Source organism: Stylophora pistillata, chromosome 1, assembly GCF_964205215.1.
Source record: "Stylophora pistillata chromosome 1, jaStyPist1.2, whole genome shotgun sequence".
In the NCBI taxonomy this organism is placed as follows: domain Eukaryota; kingdom Metazoa; phylum Cnidaria; class Anthozoa; order Scleractinia; family Pocilloporidae; genus Stylophora; species Stylophora pistillata.
Window position 1 is genome coordinate 25,564,479 of NC_142519.1, and position 20,254 is coordinate 25,584,732.

A 20,254-nucleotide genomic window follows, 5' to 3' on the forward strand; every position below is an offset into this window, starting at 1 on the left:
AAAAAAAATAAATTATTTTTCATTTCAATTCTATCTACCTTAATAATCCGTTTTTCATCTAGTAAATGAAATTGTAAGTTAAATAAAATATTTTTTAAATGTTCAAGGAGATATGATGTTGACTGTATGCGACGGTTACACCACCAATACATCCCCTTAAAGTTTTATATTACCGCTGTTCGTACCAACTTCTTGTTCACTTTATACTCAAAGCCAACATGGCGTCTACGTCGCCTAGTATCCCTCAGCTTTTTACAGAATTGGACAAGTTTGCAAAGGACGGAAACTACGCTAAGGCGCAGAAAATTGCTAATAAGAGTAAGATAAAAAATCTAAGCATGATGTTTTGATGATGTTTTTCCATTTCAATTAATTTTTAGCCTGTCGTTTTTCATTCGAATTCAATTCAGTTCTCCAAGAAAAGCCTGACGACAAAGAAGCATTTCACTGTAAAGTTATTTGTCTTATCCATCAGTCATGCTTTCGTGAAGCAGTGGATGTCATTAAATCAGCCCCAAACAAAGGGTAGGTAATATTAATGTATGATAAAATTTAACTTCTATAATGGTTTTTAATATTACTACTATATTAAAAGGACGTAAAGACAGCAGAGTGACAATAACTCTCAAAAAAGAAACAACAACTTTGAGTTTAAATTTACAAGACATGTTTCGACATTCTCATGTCATCTTCAGTTGCAAATGAGCATTTAACTGTTGTACATTTGAATTTAAATTAGGGTACGTTACAAACTACGTGTCAGTGCTTACGTTACATTTGAATGTTAAAAACGCGAAAGATGTAAATAGCGTGCGCTTGACTAGATCAAGAAATAAATAGATAAATAAAAAATAAATAAATAAATGTAATAATAATAAAAATAAATTAAAAGACCAAGGAACAACATCATTAAAAGGAAAGAGACAATTCTAGATGTTTCAATTGCTGATTAAGGATAGGTTTTTCCCACTTAATATGCAATGCCTCTTTGATCTTAATTTGGTATTTTGAAGGGGCAGAATCTAAGATCGTGAAACATTTAGTATCACAAGAGTCAAGACAGGCCCTTGATGATTGCAGGTGCTTGTAAATATGCGAAGTTTTGTCCGACACGAGGTGCTCACGAACTCGTGTACAAATGTGGCGAGTGGTCTCACCAATATAACTGACATTACAGGCAGCACATGAAAATTTATATATGACATGCGAACGTATACCCAGCAGTACTGAATCTTTCACACTGAACATGTTTCTGAGTTTAAACGTACTGAAGACTAACTTAAAAAACTTTTTTTTTTTGGACTTTCTTGATCTAGTCAAGCGCGCGCTATTTACATCTTTCGCGTTTTTAACATTCAAATGTAACGTAAGCACTGACACGTAGTTTGTAACGTACCCTAATTTAAATTCAAATGTACAACAGTTAAATGCTCATTTGCAACTGAAGATGACATGAGAATGTCGAAACATGTCTTGCAAATTTAAACTCAAAGTTGTTGTTCCTTTTTTGAGAGTTACTACTATATTATAATTTTTTTGTCACTAATGTGTTTATAAATAGATGTGCTTTTCGTGTAAAAAGAAGAAGATAGTAAACTTTGAGCTTGGTACAGAAATAGAGAAAGAAGCTTTTTTGTCTTGTCGCGAGGGTGGGACAACAAAAGAATTCTAAATTTGATTCATTATGAGGACTCTTAGGTGCTTTTTACTCCCCTAATAAGGAAGTTATTTAATTATTATATTTAAAAAGACCACAAATGCAACTAGTATTAGCCCTGTGAGTAATGTGTTCTTGGTGACGTAATACTGTAATTGTAATGTAGTCTAAGGTATTTGGTGGCACAATTTAGTGGAAAGAGGCATTGGGTTGCATGAAAAAAAAATTCTGTCAGTGCGAAAATCTTGTAAATAGTTCTAATTTTTTCCATATGTAATATTACAATTATCAGCAGAGTATAGTGTAATAATAGTAAAGTTTGTTGTAAGTTATGTGCTGCATATGCATACCTGAAGGATAAAATTAAAAGAAAATGTGTCTGAAGACCAAAGGTACAGGTGCTTTCTCAACCAAAGATAAGTTTATTTATGTGTTGTGTTTCAATTGTAACTTTGATGGAAGTGTGTATTTTCCTTTTTTTGGAAGTGTATCATAGTGCATATGTTGTAGGTCAATTTGTTCTTTAGGTAAATTTGTTTCAAACTAGGTTAATTTGTTCTCAACATAGGTCAGTTGCTGATGTCTGTCTGTCTGGTTTTTTTTTGGCTGTATTGAGATGTCTGGAACCTGAAATTATACTAAAACAATTATTCGCCTCAGATTCCAGACATCTCAACACAGCCAAAAAAAAAAAAAAAACAGACAGACAGACATCAGCAACTGACCTAGGTTGAGATCAATTTAACCTAGTTTGAAACAAATTTACGTAAAGAACAAATTGACCTACAACACATATAAAACAAAAGGTGAATAGGATTATTTGATTTAAATTAAGAGAGTTAAGTTTAGTGAGAAAAAGTGAAAATTTTTGAGAAGGAATATAGCCAAGATTAACATTAAGTTTTTAGCCTTCTGCCTTATTGTTGTCATAAATTTTTAACCCCTACCAGGATAGACATCGAACTTCGTTTTGAGAAGGCTTACTGTCTGTATCGTCTCAACAAAACTCAAGAGGCTCTAGATATTCTCAATGCCATTGCTGAACCAACACAAGCTGAGAAGGAACTGAAAGCTCAAATGGTGAGAAGCCTAATTTTATACAGAATGATAATGTGCAGTTTCAAAAAAAGAGAATCTTTTTGTTTTCCATATCAAGTCAAACAAAATAATTTAATCTTTTATACTAACACTTTGCCTTAGTACAGAAAAATAAATTTTTGGCACTATTTTCCTTGTTATAGCTATATAGGCTTGAGGATTACAGGACCTGTTTGGATCTCTATAAAGATTTAATCAAGAATTCTCAGGTAAACACGACTAGGTCTTTTAAATGCTATAACCAGCTTGAAACATTTGCTGGGCAAAATTTTTTAAAGATGCTCAAATTCTATATCACTCCTAAAGCATGCCTGTTATCTATTTAGACTGTATAACATTCCAGGGTTTTCAATAAGATTTTGAATAACTGAACTATGATACAAAGTAGGCAGCACAATGCCGTGCTTTCATGGGCCACAAACGTTTGAAATACCTGGTATGTTTTTTCATTGTAAGTAAACAGGGATATGCACTAGTTGCCTGCTTGGTTTGACACCCTGACACCATCTAGTAAACAACCCACACATACAGCTAAATAATTATGAAGTGAAATTTTTCTGATCCTGATTATGAGTTCTTATATTCTGAGTCAAATCTTTCAAATTGCTTTTTTTTGTCTCTTCATTATGAGTTATGATTTACTTGTGATTACTGATTATTTCCATTGTCACTAATAACTCTCGATAGGATGAGTATGGGGATGAAAGAGAAGCTAACCTTGCTGCTGTTATTGCTGCTGCATCACAGTGGGGAGGACTACAAATGGTATCTGTCTGATCTGATGTTGTAGAACTACTGGGCCCAGTTGTACTAGGGGGGATAATCATGCTACCCTAAAAATAAATTACTATCTAGCAGATAAATGATAGCAAAACATACTGTGCTATCTACTGTTATCCAGCCTTTAAACAACCACGGTCAGGTGTACGTGGAGCTCTTGCTAACTTTCTTTTTCGAATTGAAATGAAATGAAAAACTTTATTTAAGTGTCTATGTTTTTAGCTATAAGCTAATGGGGGACACTAAAAAATTTAAAAGTCACTTACATTTACATATGTAGATGATAGTTTTTTACAGTAGATAATTTAAATAGATTATTAAAGTTATTTAGTTAAGTTTTAAATTTCAACGAGAGTTGAAAGGTCGACTTTTCTTACGTTCTTCTTGAACGAATTTAGAGTTTCTATCGTTCTTAGGTGTCTTGGTAACTTCGACCAGATGAGAGGTCCCATATATTTAATAGAATTCCTACCAAATCTTACAGTTTTGAATCGTGGCTGTTCAAAGTCACTGTTCCGTAAATTATATTGAGTGTTCTTTATATTAAATAAGTCAGAAATATTCTCAGGTTCGAGACTGTGCTTAACTTTAAACATCAAAGTGGCAATGTCTTGTAAGCGCCGATTGTTCAACGTCGGTAGTTTGGCGCGACTTAGCAGTTCTTGATAGGACGCTGATCTAGTTTTGTACACCGCCCTAAGTGCTCGCTCCTGAATCCGCTCAAGCTTTCTCCGATCCGATGCATTACAAAAGTGCCATACTAAATGACAGTAGGTTAGATGGGGCAGAATTGAAGACCGGTAAAGTGATAGTTTAGCATTACTGGGTATCAAATTGCATAGCCGCACTAGGATCCCTACTTTTTGACTGGCCTTAGAGCATAGATCACTGATATGACTAGTAAACTCAATTTTTCATCTATTTGAACTCCTAAAAGCCGTATTTCCCCCATTCTGTTAATAGTATGACCATCAAAAGAAAAATTTTGATTATCGTTGTCTTTGTCAACATTTCTCGGGTTGATCGCTAATAGCTGGAACTTTTCTGGGTTGGTTGAGAGATAGTTGTTCTTGGTGATCATTCAATCTTGATTTAAAGGCAAAAGATTCAATGAGGGTGTTTCTTTTTTTCTTAGTGATCATTCAATCTTGATTTAAAGGCAAAAGATTCAATGAGGGTGTTTCTTTTTTTCTTGGTGATCATTCAATCTTGATTTAAAGGCAAAAGATTCAATGAGGGTGTTTCTTTTTTTCTTGGTAATCATTCAATCTTGATTTAAAGGCAAAAGATTCAATGAGGGTGTATGAAAGTCAGAACCATTGAACAATCAGCCTTTTTAAGAGAAAATTTTAAGAGACAGATTTTACATTTGAAATGGAATACAATACCTGGAAGAATTGTGTGTTTCAGAAACTTTTATCCAATCTTGAAATCTTGTCAATATTTACAGGGAGTTCTGAAGTGCTGTACATGGTGTATTTTTTACATAAGTCTGGGAGTCCCTTCTTTTCTTCAAGTTTTCAAAGTCAGGGATTTGTTCTCATAGCCATGGGTCTCCTCCAAAGATGGCTCTGCTTAGAGTCATTATGAGTATGCAAATTAAAGAAAGAATGAAAACTCTAATGTAACATTTTCCTGCTATTAGTGGTACCTTGCAAAAGTTTTTGTAAAGAAGTGGTGACAATAAAGGGTTCTGTAGCTGAAAATGTTAAGTGGCTCAGTCTCTCATTCTCAAAAACTGTCTCTGCATCTAGCTAGTTATCCCTTTACCAAATTACTATCAATCTATAACATACAATTTAATAACTTCAGCATCCATTGGTTTTTACTTACTATTTGTAGGAAGTCCCAGGTTTGAGAGAAGACACATATGAGCTTTGTTACAATGCAGCATGCCTTTCTCTGGGTCAGAATGATGTAGAAACTGCTCAACAAAAGCTCAAAAGGGCAGAAGGTAACTGTTGATCTTCATCCTTTGGGACACTAGATCAAAGATCACTAGAAATTGAAGCGGTCATCCAGTGAGTAAAATAAGTGTACATACCCATATGTTAATGGATCGTAATGCCACATTCACCATCATTACTGTCACTGCCGAGAATTGTTTTTCGTATGATCCTTTGTCCAGTTATAACTGTATGTTAAGGAATTGGGGAGGGGGGTATCAGATTTGTCTTCTACCTGCCCAGTTTATCAATTTTATATGACTTTCGCATCTTAATTTGTTTTTTTTCAGAGCTATGTCAAAAAAGCCTTGAAGATGACCCTGTAAGTCTTTATCATAATTGCAGAGTGAGCTAGTGCAGAAACAGGAGTTTCATGATTATTTTGTCTCTAACATGTTGGCGTAGGATTGTGAGGAAGAAGTAAAGCAACTTGTTCAATGTGTGGTTAGGAGGACTTATGTATTTTTTACTAGTCATAAGGGCTCAGACTATTCTCAAATAGTTTTTTTGGCTAAAATGGTATATAACACATTAATTAAAGTGAGTCTCTTCCTCTTAAATGCTAAAATCTGCTTGCATTGAAGGATATAGGCGAGGAAGAGATTGAATCTGAAATGGGAGTTGTCAGGACCCAGCTTGCATATGCTTATCAACTCCAGGGGAGGAATGATGATGCACAGAAATTGTACAACCAAGTTCTTAAATCAAAGTATGTGCTTTCAATTATGGACAAATCTATATAGACTCAAATATGTGTCTGAATGGTGTAGTAGTCAGTAATTTCAAATTGGGTTAGCCTATATCTGGAAGCTGATTTTTCAGTTTGAAATTCTTCGAATTGTGAATCTCTGTTTTTATCCAACTATGCTAAGTAGAGTGCAAATAAGGTGCAAATCAAGTACAGATGTCTTGGGATATTGTATAGTTATTTAACAGTTGGTTATTTTGTATAACCTGTCACAAATCACTTCTCTATTTATTTGCTTGGCTTTTCCTGCCTGGTAAGGAACGCATATAAAATAAAGCAGTTGGATAAAAAATAGTGCCGTAGACATTTTAGTGTGCAGTATTTTTACTCTGTTTGTAAACTTGTATAAGTACTCAGCAATAAAACATGCCAAAACGTCTAATAAAGGATGTATTATTATCAAGTAAGAATATTTGATAAAATCACAATTTAAAGTCTTACATAATCTGTTAAAAGCTGGATTAACATGCACTTTAAACTTAAACTTTCCAATTTGACCTGCACAATTATAAGCTGCTTTTAATCAGACAGGTTCTACATCAGCTAAATCAGGTAATAACTTTAGCCTGTCAAAAATCAATAGGATTCAATTATTTTGCTTTTGACTCCATTAAAGAAGTAACAGAATTAGACCCAGTTGTTTTTTCACTGACAGAGCTTAACAATACCAATCATTCTGATGAACTTTTTTCCTTCAAATATTGATCTTTGTACAGGCCTGATGACCTTGCCCTAGCAGCTGTTGCCTCCAATAACATCATCACTCTCAACAGGGTAGGCTGGCTATGTGTTCTTTAAACTGTCTGTCTGTTCTTTAAACCACCTCCCGGTTAGCTCATTGGATAGAGCGCTGGACTGTTGAGCGGGAGGTTGAGGGTTCGAGCCCCGGCTGGACCAACACTCAGGGTCTTAAAATAATTGAGGAGAATATGCTACCTTTCTATAACATCAAGAAATAGTTAGATATTCTAGTCTTCTCGGATAGGGACGAATAAATGGAGGTCCCGTCTCCTGCAGGGGTAGGGGTAGGAGACGTTAATTTCCCACTCATGAGATTACTGTGTGATGGATGTCCTCTCCTGGGGTGGGATGGGTGGGTTAGGACAGCAGGTCCACATCAGCTATAACAGCTGCCAATTAATCAACCTGCTTAAACAAATAAATGAATGAAATGAAATGTCCTTTTCACTGAACAACATTTAGCTCATCTTTTGAATGTCAGTTAGTGCTTGGTTGGTAGATGTTTACAGAGCTCGACACTAACTTTTCAACTTACTAGCCAAGTGGCTAGTGACATCTTAGATGATACGACAATTTTAGTTTGTTTACTAGCCAAAATGGTGAGTGGAAATCTAAAACCACTAGCCAAAACTGAATTTCTATTAGTCTGTGGCTAGTGGGCTACTGTTAGTGTCAAGCCCTGTGTTTAGCTGACTAGGTGATCAATGCTGTGCTCTAAGAAAAATTGAAGGGAGCCCAATGCTCTGAAACTGTGAATTCCAGGGTGCCCAGCATATGCTTTTCATTAAAAAACTAAGTCGCCCAAGAGCAAAAGTAAGGTGCCAGGGGCCACTGGGTGCTGTTAGACCACAGCCCTGGGTGATGATAGAAAGCAAATTGATCAATCACCTAAAGTATTTACCCCTTTAACTCCCAGAAGTGATTAATGTGTTACTTCTCCCTATAATATCCCTATTTTATCCAGCTAACAAGTAATGAGAATCTAGTTTCTTTTGTCTTGATCTAACACCAAATTCTTGTAACTAATTTACAAGGAAATGTGTGGCAGCTACTTAGAGGGGAATTAACAATCAGATCTTGGGAGTAATGAATGGTTAGGGTTAGACCCAATTGCAATATAAGTATCTGTTAATTTAAATCTACAGGTATTTGCACTTTAAGGTACTTTTTTCAGGTAACATAGGGCTCAACATTAATGGTAGCCCACTAGCCAAAGACTAGTAGAAATTGAGTTTTAACCAGTGGTTTTTAATTTCCACAAGCCAGTTTGGCTAGTAAGCAAACTGAAATTGTCCCAACATTGAAGATGTGGCTAGTAAGTTGAAAAGTTAGTGTCGAGTCCTGATGTGTGTTTTGGAGATGCAACACCCCTTGTGATGAAAACTGGCCAATTCAAATAACCACCTCAGTGCTCCACTTACAAGAATAATGTGTGTATTAGGTAAAATAGGGGCCACATTTCAACTTTTTTTTTGTAGAGGATGTGTATTGAAGATGTTTGTCTATTTCATAAAATTGTCAGGACCGAGATGTGTTTGACTCAAAGAAGAAAGTTAAATCAATGACTGCAGATGGACTGGAACACAAATCAACTGCATCACAGCAGCAGACAATGGCATTTAACAGATGCCTCTTGCTCTTTCACACAAATCAGGTAATCATAGCTGAATGTTTGTTATTTAAGTTACACCTGATAATTGGGCTCTCTATGATCCCAGAAACTGGAGGGTGGTAAATGCTACTGGAAAACTCATGAGTCGTTCAAACTTTTTATTCTCATAAATTCTGCATTTCACACTTCACCATTGTTTCTCTGAAAAATAGTTTTTTTGAGGGTGTTACAATTGTCTTCCCTTCAAGAATCTGTGCAAAAATGACTCTGCATCCCACCTACATGTATACTTGTAATAGAGTTGGCCAAAACTTATCTTGTGCAAAGCACTCAGTCAATGGAATTGAGTGACAGGAGTGGGTACGTGAAAAAATGGCGAGCAAGTGGACATAAAGGTTTCAGTTGCTTGAAAAAAAGCTGTGTCATAAATTTACATTTTTCTCTACACTCCCGCTAATTTCACCAGCACCATATTTCGCGCACCCACTTTTTCGCGTGTTTCATAGATTTAGAGCCCACAGCAGTCTAACCACAACCTTGAATTTTTATGTCTTTGCCTACAATCAGCTTGAAGCTTGTCGCAACCTGATATCTACCTTGGAAACAAAATACCCTGAAAGTGATTTTCCTTGTCTGATGAGAGCATCACTTCTGCATAGAGAGAAACATTCTGATAAAGCTATAGAACTGCTCAAGGTATATTATTTTATTAATTATGCTCTGATCTTTCCCATGATTCCTAAACTCAGTGGCTGGAACCTGGGGAGGTTTTTAAGAAAAACTAATACATTAATTTTTGTATGTATGTATAATATTTTGGGTCATTTGTTGCAATGAGTATAGTTATTGTACCTTCAGTATGAGTGGAAAACCGTAAATGTTGGTTTTGTGAAATGTAAAATCTCCGTTTGGCAATTATAGCGCAAGACAGTCAAGATCGTTTGCAGCAGGAAGCCAATTCAAAGCCCGACAAAATGTACAAAATAACACAGACATTAAGAGCGCTCTGATTGGTGAAAAATCTCTCGTTTATTGCACTGGTAAACCCATAAAAAATTGTATTATATAATGCAATAGGTCACACTCTTTATCGTTTTATCGGTGTGATAACCTGCTCAACATGTATGATTTTCATATTCGTAGTCGTTCAACAGTGGGATGTTGGGAGAACGCTCTAAAAGTTCGGGCACCACGAGCCGGAGACGACTGATGTACAAATTTATGGTAGTTACGAAAACGAAGACCCCGAAAACGAAGACCCCGAAAACGAAGACCTAAGACCCTCTACAAAAACGGAAAAAATAAAAACAATAAAAACAATAAAGCAATACAGAAACAAGACACCTGAATTCTTTGCCGGCTAAAACCACAGGGAATAATGGTGTTTTAGTAATGTGTCTTCGTGTTCGTGATGGGTCTTCGTTTTCGTAGGGGGGTCTTCGTTTTCGTAATGGGTCTTCGTTTTCGTAATGGGTCTTTGTTTTCGTAATGGGTCTTCGTTTTCGTAATGGGTCTTTGTTTTCGTAATGGGTCTTCGTTTTCGTAATGGGTCTTCGTTTTGGTAGGGGGTCTTAGGTCTTCGTTTTCGGGGTCTTCGTTTTCGTAACTACCCAAATTTATGGATTGTTCTCCCAACATCCCACATGAATTATTACGCTCGGGTAAACTGCTAGAAGGTACGTTATATTCCTTGGATATTTTGCGCATCTGTCGTGTGGATTATGCTGGCCACCGCATACTCTATGACATGGTATAACGAAATAGGTAACACTTTTGTGACACAAAATGGAATATCTTTCTCAGATGTCACTTAGATTTTCTTAATTTTGCCAATCGTTTTCACGCCCATGTGCATACCAGGGAGATACAGATAACTTGTGGTGGAATTTTATCAAAACAACTTGAAAACAGTGCAAAACTAGTGTATCGTAATCGACCAAGACTGTTGTTTTTTAGAACTACGCGGACTCCCATGACGACACTGCTACAAATGTGAAACTTACATTAGTGCAGCTCTATCTGGCGCAAGGTTTGTTATTCTTTTGTGTTTTACTGTTGTGTGGGGTAGTCATCTTGCAGATAATGTTATAACACTATCATAACACTAATAGGATAATATAAATAATGATAGTTATTGTAAGAAATAGACAACTTTTTTGAGAGACACGTCTCGGCATGGTTATGCCATCTTCAATCAATGAGTAACTGAACATGAGTGATTATATAGTATACAAGTAGATGAATAAAATATTTACAGTATGATGTAATACAAAGGCGGGTACTAATTACAACGTGACACCAAACATCAAAGGTGTGAACTAAAACGCTAGAAAAGTGTTATAACGCTGTAATTGTTTGTTAAGTTCAGCTTTGGTCTTATTTATATAAAAAGCTTCTTTGAGTTTTAAATCAATTGAGTTGTTAACAGAATTCAGAATACTAAAGCAAAAAAGGGAGTATCTGTTTATACAAGAGGGAGATGTGTTGAAACACTTAAAAATATGCGAGTTTTGGTCGCTTTCCGTGTGCTCCCTTATCCTAGTAGAGAAGTGGCGACTAGTTTCGCCAATATAACGGGAATTACAACCCGCACAAGAAAATTGATAAACTACCATGGATTTTAGAGCATCAGGAGTACGATCTTTAACACTGAACATGTTTTTAATTTTAAAAGAAGTGAAAACTAGTTTGATATTAAGGTCCGATTTGCAAAAGCGCTTAGTGAGTTGTCGGAGTTTAAGGTTCGCTATTTTAGAATAATAGCCGACAAAAGGGAGTGTAAAGTAACGTGCATTATTGTCATAATTGGCGAAACTAGTCGCCACTTCTCTACTAGGATAAAGGAGCACACGTAAAGCGATCAAAACTCGCACATTTTTAAGCATTTCAACACATCTCCTTCTTGTAAGAACAAATAGTACTCTTTTTCTTGCTTTAGTATTCTGGATTCTGCCAGCAACCCAATTGATTTAAAACTCAAAGAAGCTTTTTGAATAAATAAGACCAAACCTGAACTTAACAAACAATTACAGCATTATAACACTTTTCTAGCGTTTTAGTTCACACCTTTGATGTTTGGTGTCACATTGTAATTAGTACCCGCCTTTGTATTACATCATACTGTAAATATTTTATTCATCTACTTGTATGCTATATAATTACTCACGTTCTGTTACTCATTGATTGAAGATGGCATAAGCATGCCGAAACAAGTCTCTCAAAAAAGTTGTCTATTTCTTACAATATTTATCATACTTGCTACTACTACGACCATATGGAAATAATGATAGTAATAGATAATGATTATTAGTAACCTTTCTACCGAGTAGCTCTTCATTAACCAATTGAAATGATACGATGAAACCCCCCTTAGGGTATGGGGGTGTGTTTACAAGGAGAAAACATTCTGAAACTGGTCTGCATCATTTTTTCCTACAGGAAACATTCCCACTGCTTGTACAACGCTACGCTCAATAAAAGACTTGGCTTATAAACCAGGCGTGGTAAGTAACTATGTTAGCAAGGCAGTGAGTAGACATTTCGCTCTCTTAAACTGCCGTTGTGTTTATATCCGAACCAGGTGTCTGCCCTGGTGACGATGTATTCTCATCTTGGGGACGTCACGTCTGCTGTTGGTGTCCTTGATGGTGCTGTTGAGCATGCTCAGAAGAACAAGGTTGGTAAACAGAAGATTGGGGCGATTTGAAACTGAATGCATTGCGCTTTACCAATCCATGTCGGCCACGTTTTTTGTTCCTAGGGAACCTCTCTGGAAAGGCCCGTAGAAAGGAGCAATTTTGAACTTAGTCTGATATCCCATTAGTTTCGCTTAACTTCGCTCTGTGATTGTTGTAGAAAATTCACGCCACTCTCTTAAACAATCAGATGCATTTAACCCTTTCACCCCCAAAAGTGATTAACATGTAACTTCTCACTATGATATCCATATATTGTTCAGAAAAGGGGTAATGAGAATACTCAAACTTATCAGGGAGAAGAAGTTGTTATTTTGATCTAACACCAAGTCTGGTAACTAATTTTCAAGGAAATGTGTAGCAGCTAGAGGGGGGAATTAAAAATGTGATCTAAAACCATCGCCACTTAATCACTCTATGATTTCTTGCGCATGAGACAATTGTGTTTTTGTTGTTTTTGTTTTGTTTTTTTTCTTTTAGTTTTCTTTGGCTTCTTGTGATATTTTCCGATGTTGCCATCAGCCATTGTGACTACATTGGTTTTAGTTTACAATACTTAATCGAAAAGCGCCTCATGGAATGGCCAACTGAATTGTTTCATTTTCTAACTCTGCAATTCTTGTTTTAAAGGAGTTCATGAGACAGTCTGAGGTTTTGTCGTTGATGAGAGAGAATGTGGCATATAAACTGCAACATGGTAAAGCTAAAGAGGCGGTGGACATGCTGGAGAAATTGCATAAGTATGTCAAATCGTACCTTTTCTTTTTAGAGTTTTAGGAAAGAAATCGGCTGACGACCTATTCACATAGTTCCGAGGAACGGGGTAAAATTGGCGTTTTGTGCAAGTAGGAAAAATCAGCCTAGTTAGCCAGCTGAGGTTTCCGTCGGTGACTATTTATGTCAGAAATTTTAGCTCAGTTACTGCATTGAATCAAGTGGGATTTTTGTCCATATCGATATATGGGGAAATTTCTCGCCTGGGATTGATCACCGAGACCGGTAATAAATCCGATTGGACGAACTCGTAGAAAGAGGTGCTATGTAATGACAAACAAGACTTCACTGAGGCTGGGGATTATCCAGTTAAATATACTGTCTTCTCCATTTATCGGAGGTTTGGTTTATCATGTTCGATTTGTCACTAGGGATCAACGTAGCTTATCTTGTATTTACAGGGAGGATCCCCGCGACGTGAAGACGTTAGCTCAGCTTATCAAAGCTTATTCTCGGCTGAATCCTCAGAAGGCAGAGCAGTATCCTTTCTTGTGATGTTAACTTCGTAGAGCTTTGAAATTAAAATTTTACTGCAGTACGGTCAGTGTAATTACAGTTTAACCTGTATTGAGCGGTCTCCCTTTATTAAGCGGTCGCCCTGTATGAAGCGGTGGGTTATCAAAGTTGTTTCCCTTTGATCATTATAATTTTCACCTCTCTTGGGCGGTCGTGGTAACCTTTGAGTAAGTCCCTATGGCCTGTTTTTATGGTCTTCCACCTGTATTGAACGGTCACTTAAAGTGGAAACACTCCAATAAAACTAAGAGTAATCTATCAAGTAAAATTTAGTCCACGTTTCTCTCCCGAAATTAACGTCAGTAGTAGTAGTATTTTTGAGCGAGTGTTTGTAAATTAATAATTAACAATTGGTTCATGCTTTAGCGTGCACTATCAAGTTATGGAGCACACGGGAAGTTTGGAGAGCACAAAAGAAGCGTAAGAGTTGCCCGAGGCGGTGGCCGAGGGCAACTCTAGCTTCTTGAGTGCTCTCCAAACTTCCCACGTGCTCCATAACTCGATAGTGCACAGCTGAAAGCATGAACCAATTGTTTTAGAACATAGCCGGTGGAATTGTGCATCAAATCCGACGCGAAAAACGGACAACAATATCAGTTGAAGCGAATCGTGACGGCGCTGATGCGGAGTCTCCTTTTCCTTTGTTTTTTTAAACACGAAGGCGCGCTATAAAAGGAGCCTTAGGTCCCACTGGACCATTTGTCAATCAACCGTCGTGTGATGTAGAACTCTTAGAGTCAAGTCAGCTTGAGCTAAAGCTACTCCAAAGCAGTGAAAAGCGGGCGCAATCCTCAAAATTGTTTTATGTCTTCATCACAATACAAGAATATTTGAGATTTGTATTTCCTTTCTCCAATGGAAACTGTCTTTATTTGTGGCGGTAAATTTGAGATCGAAGTAGGTGGTTCGCACGTGACCTCATGCCACCATGCTGGTGGAAGTAAACAATAGATATCTCATTAGCTCCATTTGTTCGGCTACCAGCATTTAAATTTGACCCGCACACATCAACGGGGAGTGACAAATGAGCCTAGTTCTTCCCAGGGAAGACCTCCTTATATAGCGCGCCTTCGTGTTTAAGAACACTAGCCCAAGGGAAAAGGTCGAAACATTGTCTTCGTTTTCGAACTAGTAGGCCGAGTTTCTGTTTGTATCCATTATTGTCGCGAAATATATTATTTTTCCCCGCGCTAACAATGGCCGTTCGCGCGAAAAAAAATAAAAATTTCTAGCGAAATCGGATTTGCTGACGCTATCAGCGTGCACTATCGAGATTTTGAGCACGCTTACGTATAATGAATTTGATTCCGCGACTCTGTTAGCTATGTTCTAAAATAATTTGGATATATCAACAAAGTTGAAATGGTAAATCGGCCACCGTAACGATTACAAAAGCTGACGTTTCGAGCGTTAGCCCTTCGTCGGAGCGAAGAGAGGAATTGTGGGTTGTGTGTGCTTTTAAAGGCAGAAAATGGAGCTACGTTATTGGTGGGAACATGGTAACGAGAAAAACAAGAATAAATTAGTGGAATGAAAAGCGTTCCTTGATCCCTGTGGGATTTAGACTGCCGGTTTGAAAGATGAGCTTTTGTTCAAGATTTTTACGGCTTTTCGTGCTACCTAAGTGTAAGACTAGGTGACCGATTCCGAGAACACACTTTCGAGACTTGGAAAGGAATGACAAGGACACATCGAAACCACTCGCTAGACATTTTAATTTACCTAATCATTCTAAGCAACATACGGCAATCTGCGTTCTTGAACAAAAGCTCATCTTTCAAACCGGCAGTCTAAATCCCACAGGGATCAACGAACGCTTTTCATTCCACTAATTTATTCTTGCTTTTCTCGTTGCCATGTTCCCATCAATAATGTAGCTCCATTTTCTGCCTTTAAAGCACACACAACCCACAATTCCTCTATTCGTTTCGACGAAGGGCTAACGCTCGAAACGTCAGCTTTTGTAATCATTACGGTGGCTAATTTACCATTTCAACTTTGTTGATATATCCAAATTATTTCGTTACTCCCACCGACGCAGCCCCAAACAGTTTCTTTCGAAACTATCAGCCTTTATTTATCTGTTTGTAAATTAATTGGCCAAGCATAAAATGACGTTTTTTATTATTACCTACTTATTATTATTAGTAAATTATTATTATTATTATTATTATTATTATTATTATTAAAACTACTGACGTTAATTTCGGGAGAGAAACCTGGACTAAATTTTACTCGATAGATTACTCTTAGTTTTATTGGAGTGGTTCCACTTTAAGTGACCGTCTCCTGCATCTAGTAATTAGTTAATTTGGTTAGGCAGGGAACGTTAAAGAACCCACTCACCAGATTACTGTGATGTGGTCTGGCCTGTTTACTGGGAATTGCGGAGAGGGGGCATCTTCAATTAAGTTTCCTTCGATTGTTTATAAGCTGCTGATGCAGTCTGGCCAAAGTCCTCCGAAAAGTGTTGTGATGCGCATTTGATCATATCCACATGTTAATTTGCGCAATATAAATATTAAATTATTATTATTATTATTATTATTATTATTATTATTATTATTACCTTTTTTGTTTAACCCCTCTTCTGTAGAACCTTTGTAAAGTGGTCAACCTGTATTAAGCAGTCCCCGTGGGTGACCGCTTAATAACAACTATCTCTAAGACTACGTAAACTACTAGCATCCCCAGTTCCTCAGCTCGGTCCGTTACGCCATTCGATCTAAATCAGCGCGAAAATTTAGTGGACGCCACGCATTTTCAGAAAGCAAGGCGGTTTAGAGCAATTTTCAATTGAGTGCAAATGTGAGAACTGGATAGTATCCGTTTTGCTTAACTGTGGTCTCTGACTGGTCCAGAAAGTTTGCGCTACTCATTCAACTAATCAAGTGCAGAGCTGAAGCCACTCGCGACTGGGTCACCTACGTTTTCCCGCGCTTAGGGCTGTTTTCTTGTTGATTTTTTACTTCGAGCTCTTTTATAATCCTTTTGACATTTTCCTTTGTTCTGATTAGCTGTTTTGATAACTTTGGGTTTGGTTTCACGGTTCTAAATCTCTTTCGATTTCTTTCGACTCGCGTAACGGACTACAGTTGGTGGGGGGGGGGGAGATTATATGCAGTGTAGCTGCGGAGAGATCAATTTATGCCCATGTAACTAAATTTTGGATAGATTTTATTTAGGTTTCTGCTTCAAAGGATGAAACTGTGCTGTAAGACTGTGCTGTAGCGATAGTTCAAGGCTTAACCGTTTAACTTTGTCTTAACAAGAGCAGTAAACCTCGCCGCTTTTCCAATCTTTCCAAAATTCTGTCATTTTATTATTATGTTTTGAAGGTCTCTTTCGTGAGTCTGCAAACGGATTTTACATGTGCGAACGTCTTTCAGCTCTGTCCTTTGCATTTTCGATTGAATGATAGAGTCAAAACTTATCGGTGCTTCTTGCAAGAATGGCCTGCAAGGTCCTGCTAAAACTTTACTGTTATACAAACCACTTAATTCTTTTAACAGAAGATCAATTGATAGCGTTGCTTGATTTTCAGTCACCTTTCCTTAATAACATCACACAGCTACAGTGAAAAACTCAAACCGCTGGACACAGAGGCACAGAGTACATCTATAAACGTGGAGGAGTTGGAGATGTCGCTGAGTACCATGGGATCTCGATATAGTCGGGCAAGAATGAAACAAGAGGGTGGTGATACAGAAATGGCGGATTTGACGTTAGTAGTTTTTACTCTCTGACAATAAGCAGATCTTCTACTCTATTTCTATATGCAACTGCTTTTCAGCAAAACATGTTTGCAGCAACAGTACTTACTGAGAACTGATGATAGTGTCTGGTCGAAAACAGTGTTGTTGTAATTAAAACAACCAAAGTGCTTTTTCATTGAATGTTGACTTTAGACATCTTTTTATTATTTGACAGGAAGGAAAGTTTTGTGAAAAGAAGGAAGAAAAAGCGAAAGAGAGGTATAAATTGTTATTTTTTTCCAGGTACTGATAGAAAGGCAACACTTGCCCCATGCGAGTTATCAGGGACGATATAGCTCACTTTTCTGTTGAACGTTAGTGCAATGAAGGGATCTGACTCGGTTTTTTTTTTACCTGTCATCAGCATCAACACCTATTTTATTTGTATCCTTCCTATTCCTTCTTCTTACATTCTTTTCGTTTGGTGTGAATTTTCCTTCTTGTCACCCAGGTAAACTACCGAAAAACTACAACAGCGAGGTCGATCCGGACCCTGAACGCTGGATACCGAAAAGAGAACGGACGTATTACAAGGGTAAAAGACAGAAGAAGGGTGCTTCAGTTGGTAGGTTGCCTATGGCTTGTTTTTCTTCTGGACGAAAAAAAAATGTGCAGGTTTCCCTGAGCAACTGGGATGGAAGTGTTTGAAAAATTTTTCTGCTACTACATTTCCTTGTTCAAACCTGACAGACCAGATTTTCAGACTCAGTCTGAGTTGACCTGTTAATGACGAAATTGGCTAGAGTAGATTACTTGACAAGGATCCTTTTCAATGAAATTGTGAAGGGTTTCAAGAGAAATGACTCTCCAGCAGCTTGCCCCTGACAAGTCAATAAAGGGGGTAAGTTTCTAAAGAAACTGTTGAGCTGCGTCGGTGAGGGTAACAAGGTAATTTGGTTTTATCAACGAATATTCGCGAATATTTGCTCTGACGAAGGGTTAACTCTCGAAACGTCAGCTTTTAAACCTTTACGGGGGCCAATTTATATTATCGACTTAGCTGATAAAACCAAATTACAAAGGTTTCTAACATGAGTAAGTATCCGAAAATTTCTCCGTTGGTAGGTGCGGACTTGTTGGATGTAATATGCGTTAGATGACAGAACTGAATGTCTGCGCATATCACGAACTTCCAAGTGCAAGAGCAAACCCTAAGTTAGATGGCGCAAATTTTAAAAGATGTTACTGGGAATTAAGTGTTAATTTTTGTCATCCACTTGAATGGCTCTCTAGCAAACGAAAGCCGACAACTATCGCTGAGGACCACCTAGTACAACATGCACACATTGCGTTCTCGCGATAGGACTACAACGGTTTGAGACTAAATTTCGTCAAGTATTCAAGGGTGAAATTATGGTGTTCAAGCCTGTTCAATTGTTTTTCGGCTCTGCATTGGTTTTACTATTGCGTTGCGGGGCTCAAGGGATATTCGCAAAATAATTTCTCCTGGGCTGTCGCTCATTGGCTAACTGCCTTTCTCCCCACCCCATCTGGGTTATTACTCATTCTACGCACCAGTTTGTTGATGTGTTGTTGACTGCTGCCTGAAGATAGGCTGTGCTCAGTTGCCATGGTGACCCCCTTGCTACTGAGGGGAATACTGCCCTCCTCTGTCGCAACCTTTTCGCCGTCGACTTCGTAATACTAATGCTAAAGCTGTGTATACAACTGTTATTGATATGTGATATTTGTTGTGTAAAACAGGTAAAGGAACACAAGGTGCTGCAGCTCCTTCAGACGCGTAAGTTATACGCTTTGTGTTATAATTATATTCTGTTAAAGTGTGGAAGAAATGAAGGGAGACATGAAAGCGAAAGACTCTTTTTAGACAAAATGATTCAACCATGGAAGGATAAAATAGATCCTTTTGCAATCGGCAGCTAAATATCAAAGCCTTAATTTAGCTCAAAAGCATCATGGAAAGTTAATACCATTACCAACCAAATGGTGTTTATTGTTCGTTCTACAAAGGGTTCTTTTAGTGAGGACTTGTTTCAGCCTTTAAGATGACCTTTGTTGTAGAAAAGTTACAGAATGTGGTTAAACGGAAAAAGTTTACTCAGATTTTGATCAGTTCTCTGATAATTTGAGTTTAGTGACGTGAATTCTTCGTTAGTTACTACGGGAACTAAGATCTTTCTTGCAACGGTGATCATATTTCTTAATAATAAATTTGACTTAGAGACGGTTCTCTTTACTAATAAGTTTAGCAACCACAACCTAACCATAAACAATTGACACCCGAATTGCCTAAACTATACAGCGGTAAAAGAACCTAACATCACTAGAACCACTTTCCATTTCGCCTTTGAGTCAAACTCTTTAAAATAGGTTCACAGTAACCTTGCCGAAACAGTCACCAGGTAGAGCTCAGTGCGAAGTGAACTAGCTGAGACTCTTTAGAGTTTGTTGAACGGTCTTGGTGCTTTCGTCTGTAAACTGCCATCACTTGTTTTACCTTTTGTTTTTCTTCTGTAGTTCATCTAGTCCTAAAACACACGGAAGTCCCAAGCCCGCTTCTCCTCCTGGGACACCATCTGCGGCGGGTAATACCGCGAATGTAGTGCCGCCCCGGCAACAGCAGCCCCAGGCTGCCAAGAAGAAACAGCGAACCAAGAAAAAGAAAGGAGGCTGGTAACGATCGAAGCACTAAAGAGACTTAGCATTGATGATTTGATTTAAGGTTCTAGCTTGTAAGACAATCCTTGAGAAACTGCGCGCAAATTTTTTTAAAAAATTAAACGAAGCAAAGCAAAACCTCGGAACTTAATGCATGCGAAGAAAACAACGTGTTTAAGCTACGCAAAGCCACCATTTATTGACAAGAAGAACAAATAAATGTCTTATCACAATTATTTAATGTGTGATTGCTGTGAAGCTCTTTATTGGTTATGATATCTGAGGTAAGAGAGGCAACTGAACTCAAAAGAAA

General features: G+C 37.6%; 1 protein-coding gene across 2 annotated transcripts; it reads left to right on the top strand.

The window, feature by feature from the left end:
- The first annotated feature begins 200 nt into the window (after positions 1 to 200).
- Positions 201 to 20,177, top strand: LOC111330007 (signal recognition particle subunit SRP72). 2 transcript variants are annotated; one of them, XM_022934787.2, is made up of 21 exons: positions 201 to 318; positions 411 to 525; positions 2,608 to 2,737; positions 2,899 to 2,964; positions 3,443 to 3,520; positions 5,378 to 5,489; positions 5,772 to 5,803; positions 6,066 to 6,190; positions 6,946 to 7,003; positions 8,493 to 8,624; positions 9,150 to 9,278; positions 10,539 to 10,611; positions 12,021 to 12,085; positions 12,163 to 12,258; positions 12,908 to 13,017; positions 13,453 to 13,530; positions 17,139 to 17,291; positions 17,498 to 17,541; positions 17,774 to 17,887; positions 19,027 to 19,063; positions 19,801 to 20,177. In XM_022934787.2, the coding sequence occupies exons 1-21, from the start codon at positions 219 to 221 to the stop codon at positions 19,958 to 19,960; spliced, it is 2,007 nt and encodes a 668-aa protein (XP_022790522.1). In that variant the 5' UTR covers positions 201 to 218; the 3' UTR covers positions 19,961 to 20,177. The 2 variants fall into 2 exon arrangements, with proteins under 2 accessions (XP_022790522.1, XP_088602965.1); XM_088746839.1 differs by having other exon boundaries at positions 207 to 318; positions 381 to 525.
- Positions 20,178 to 20,254: the final 77 nt, after the last annotated feature.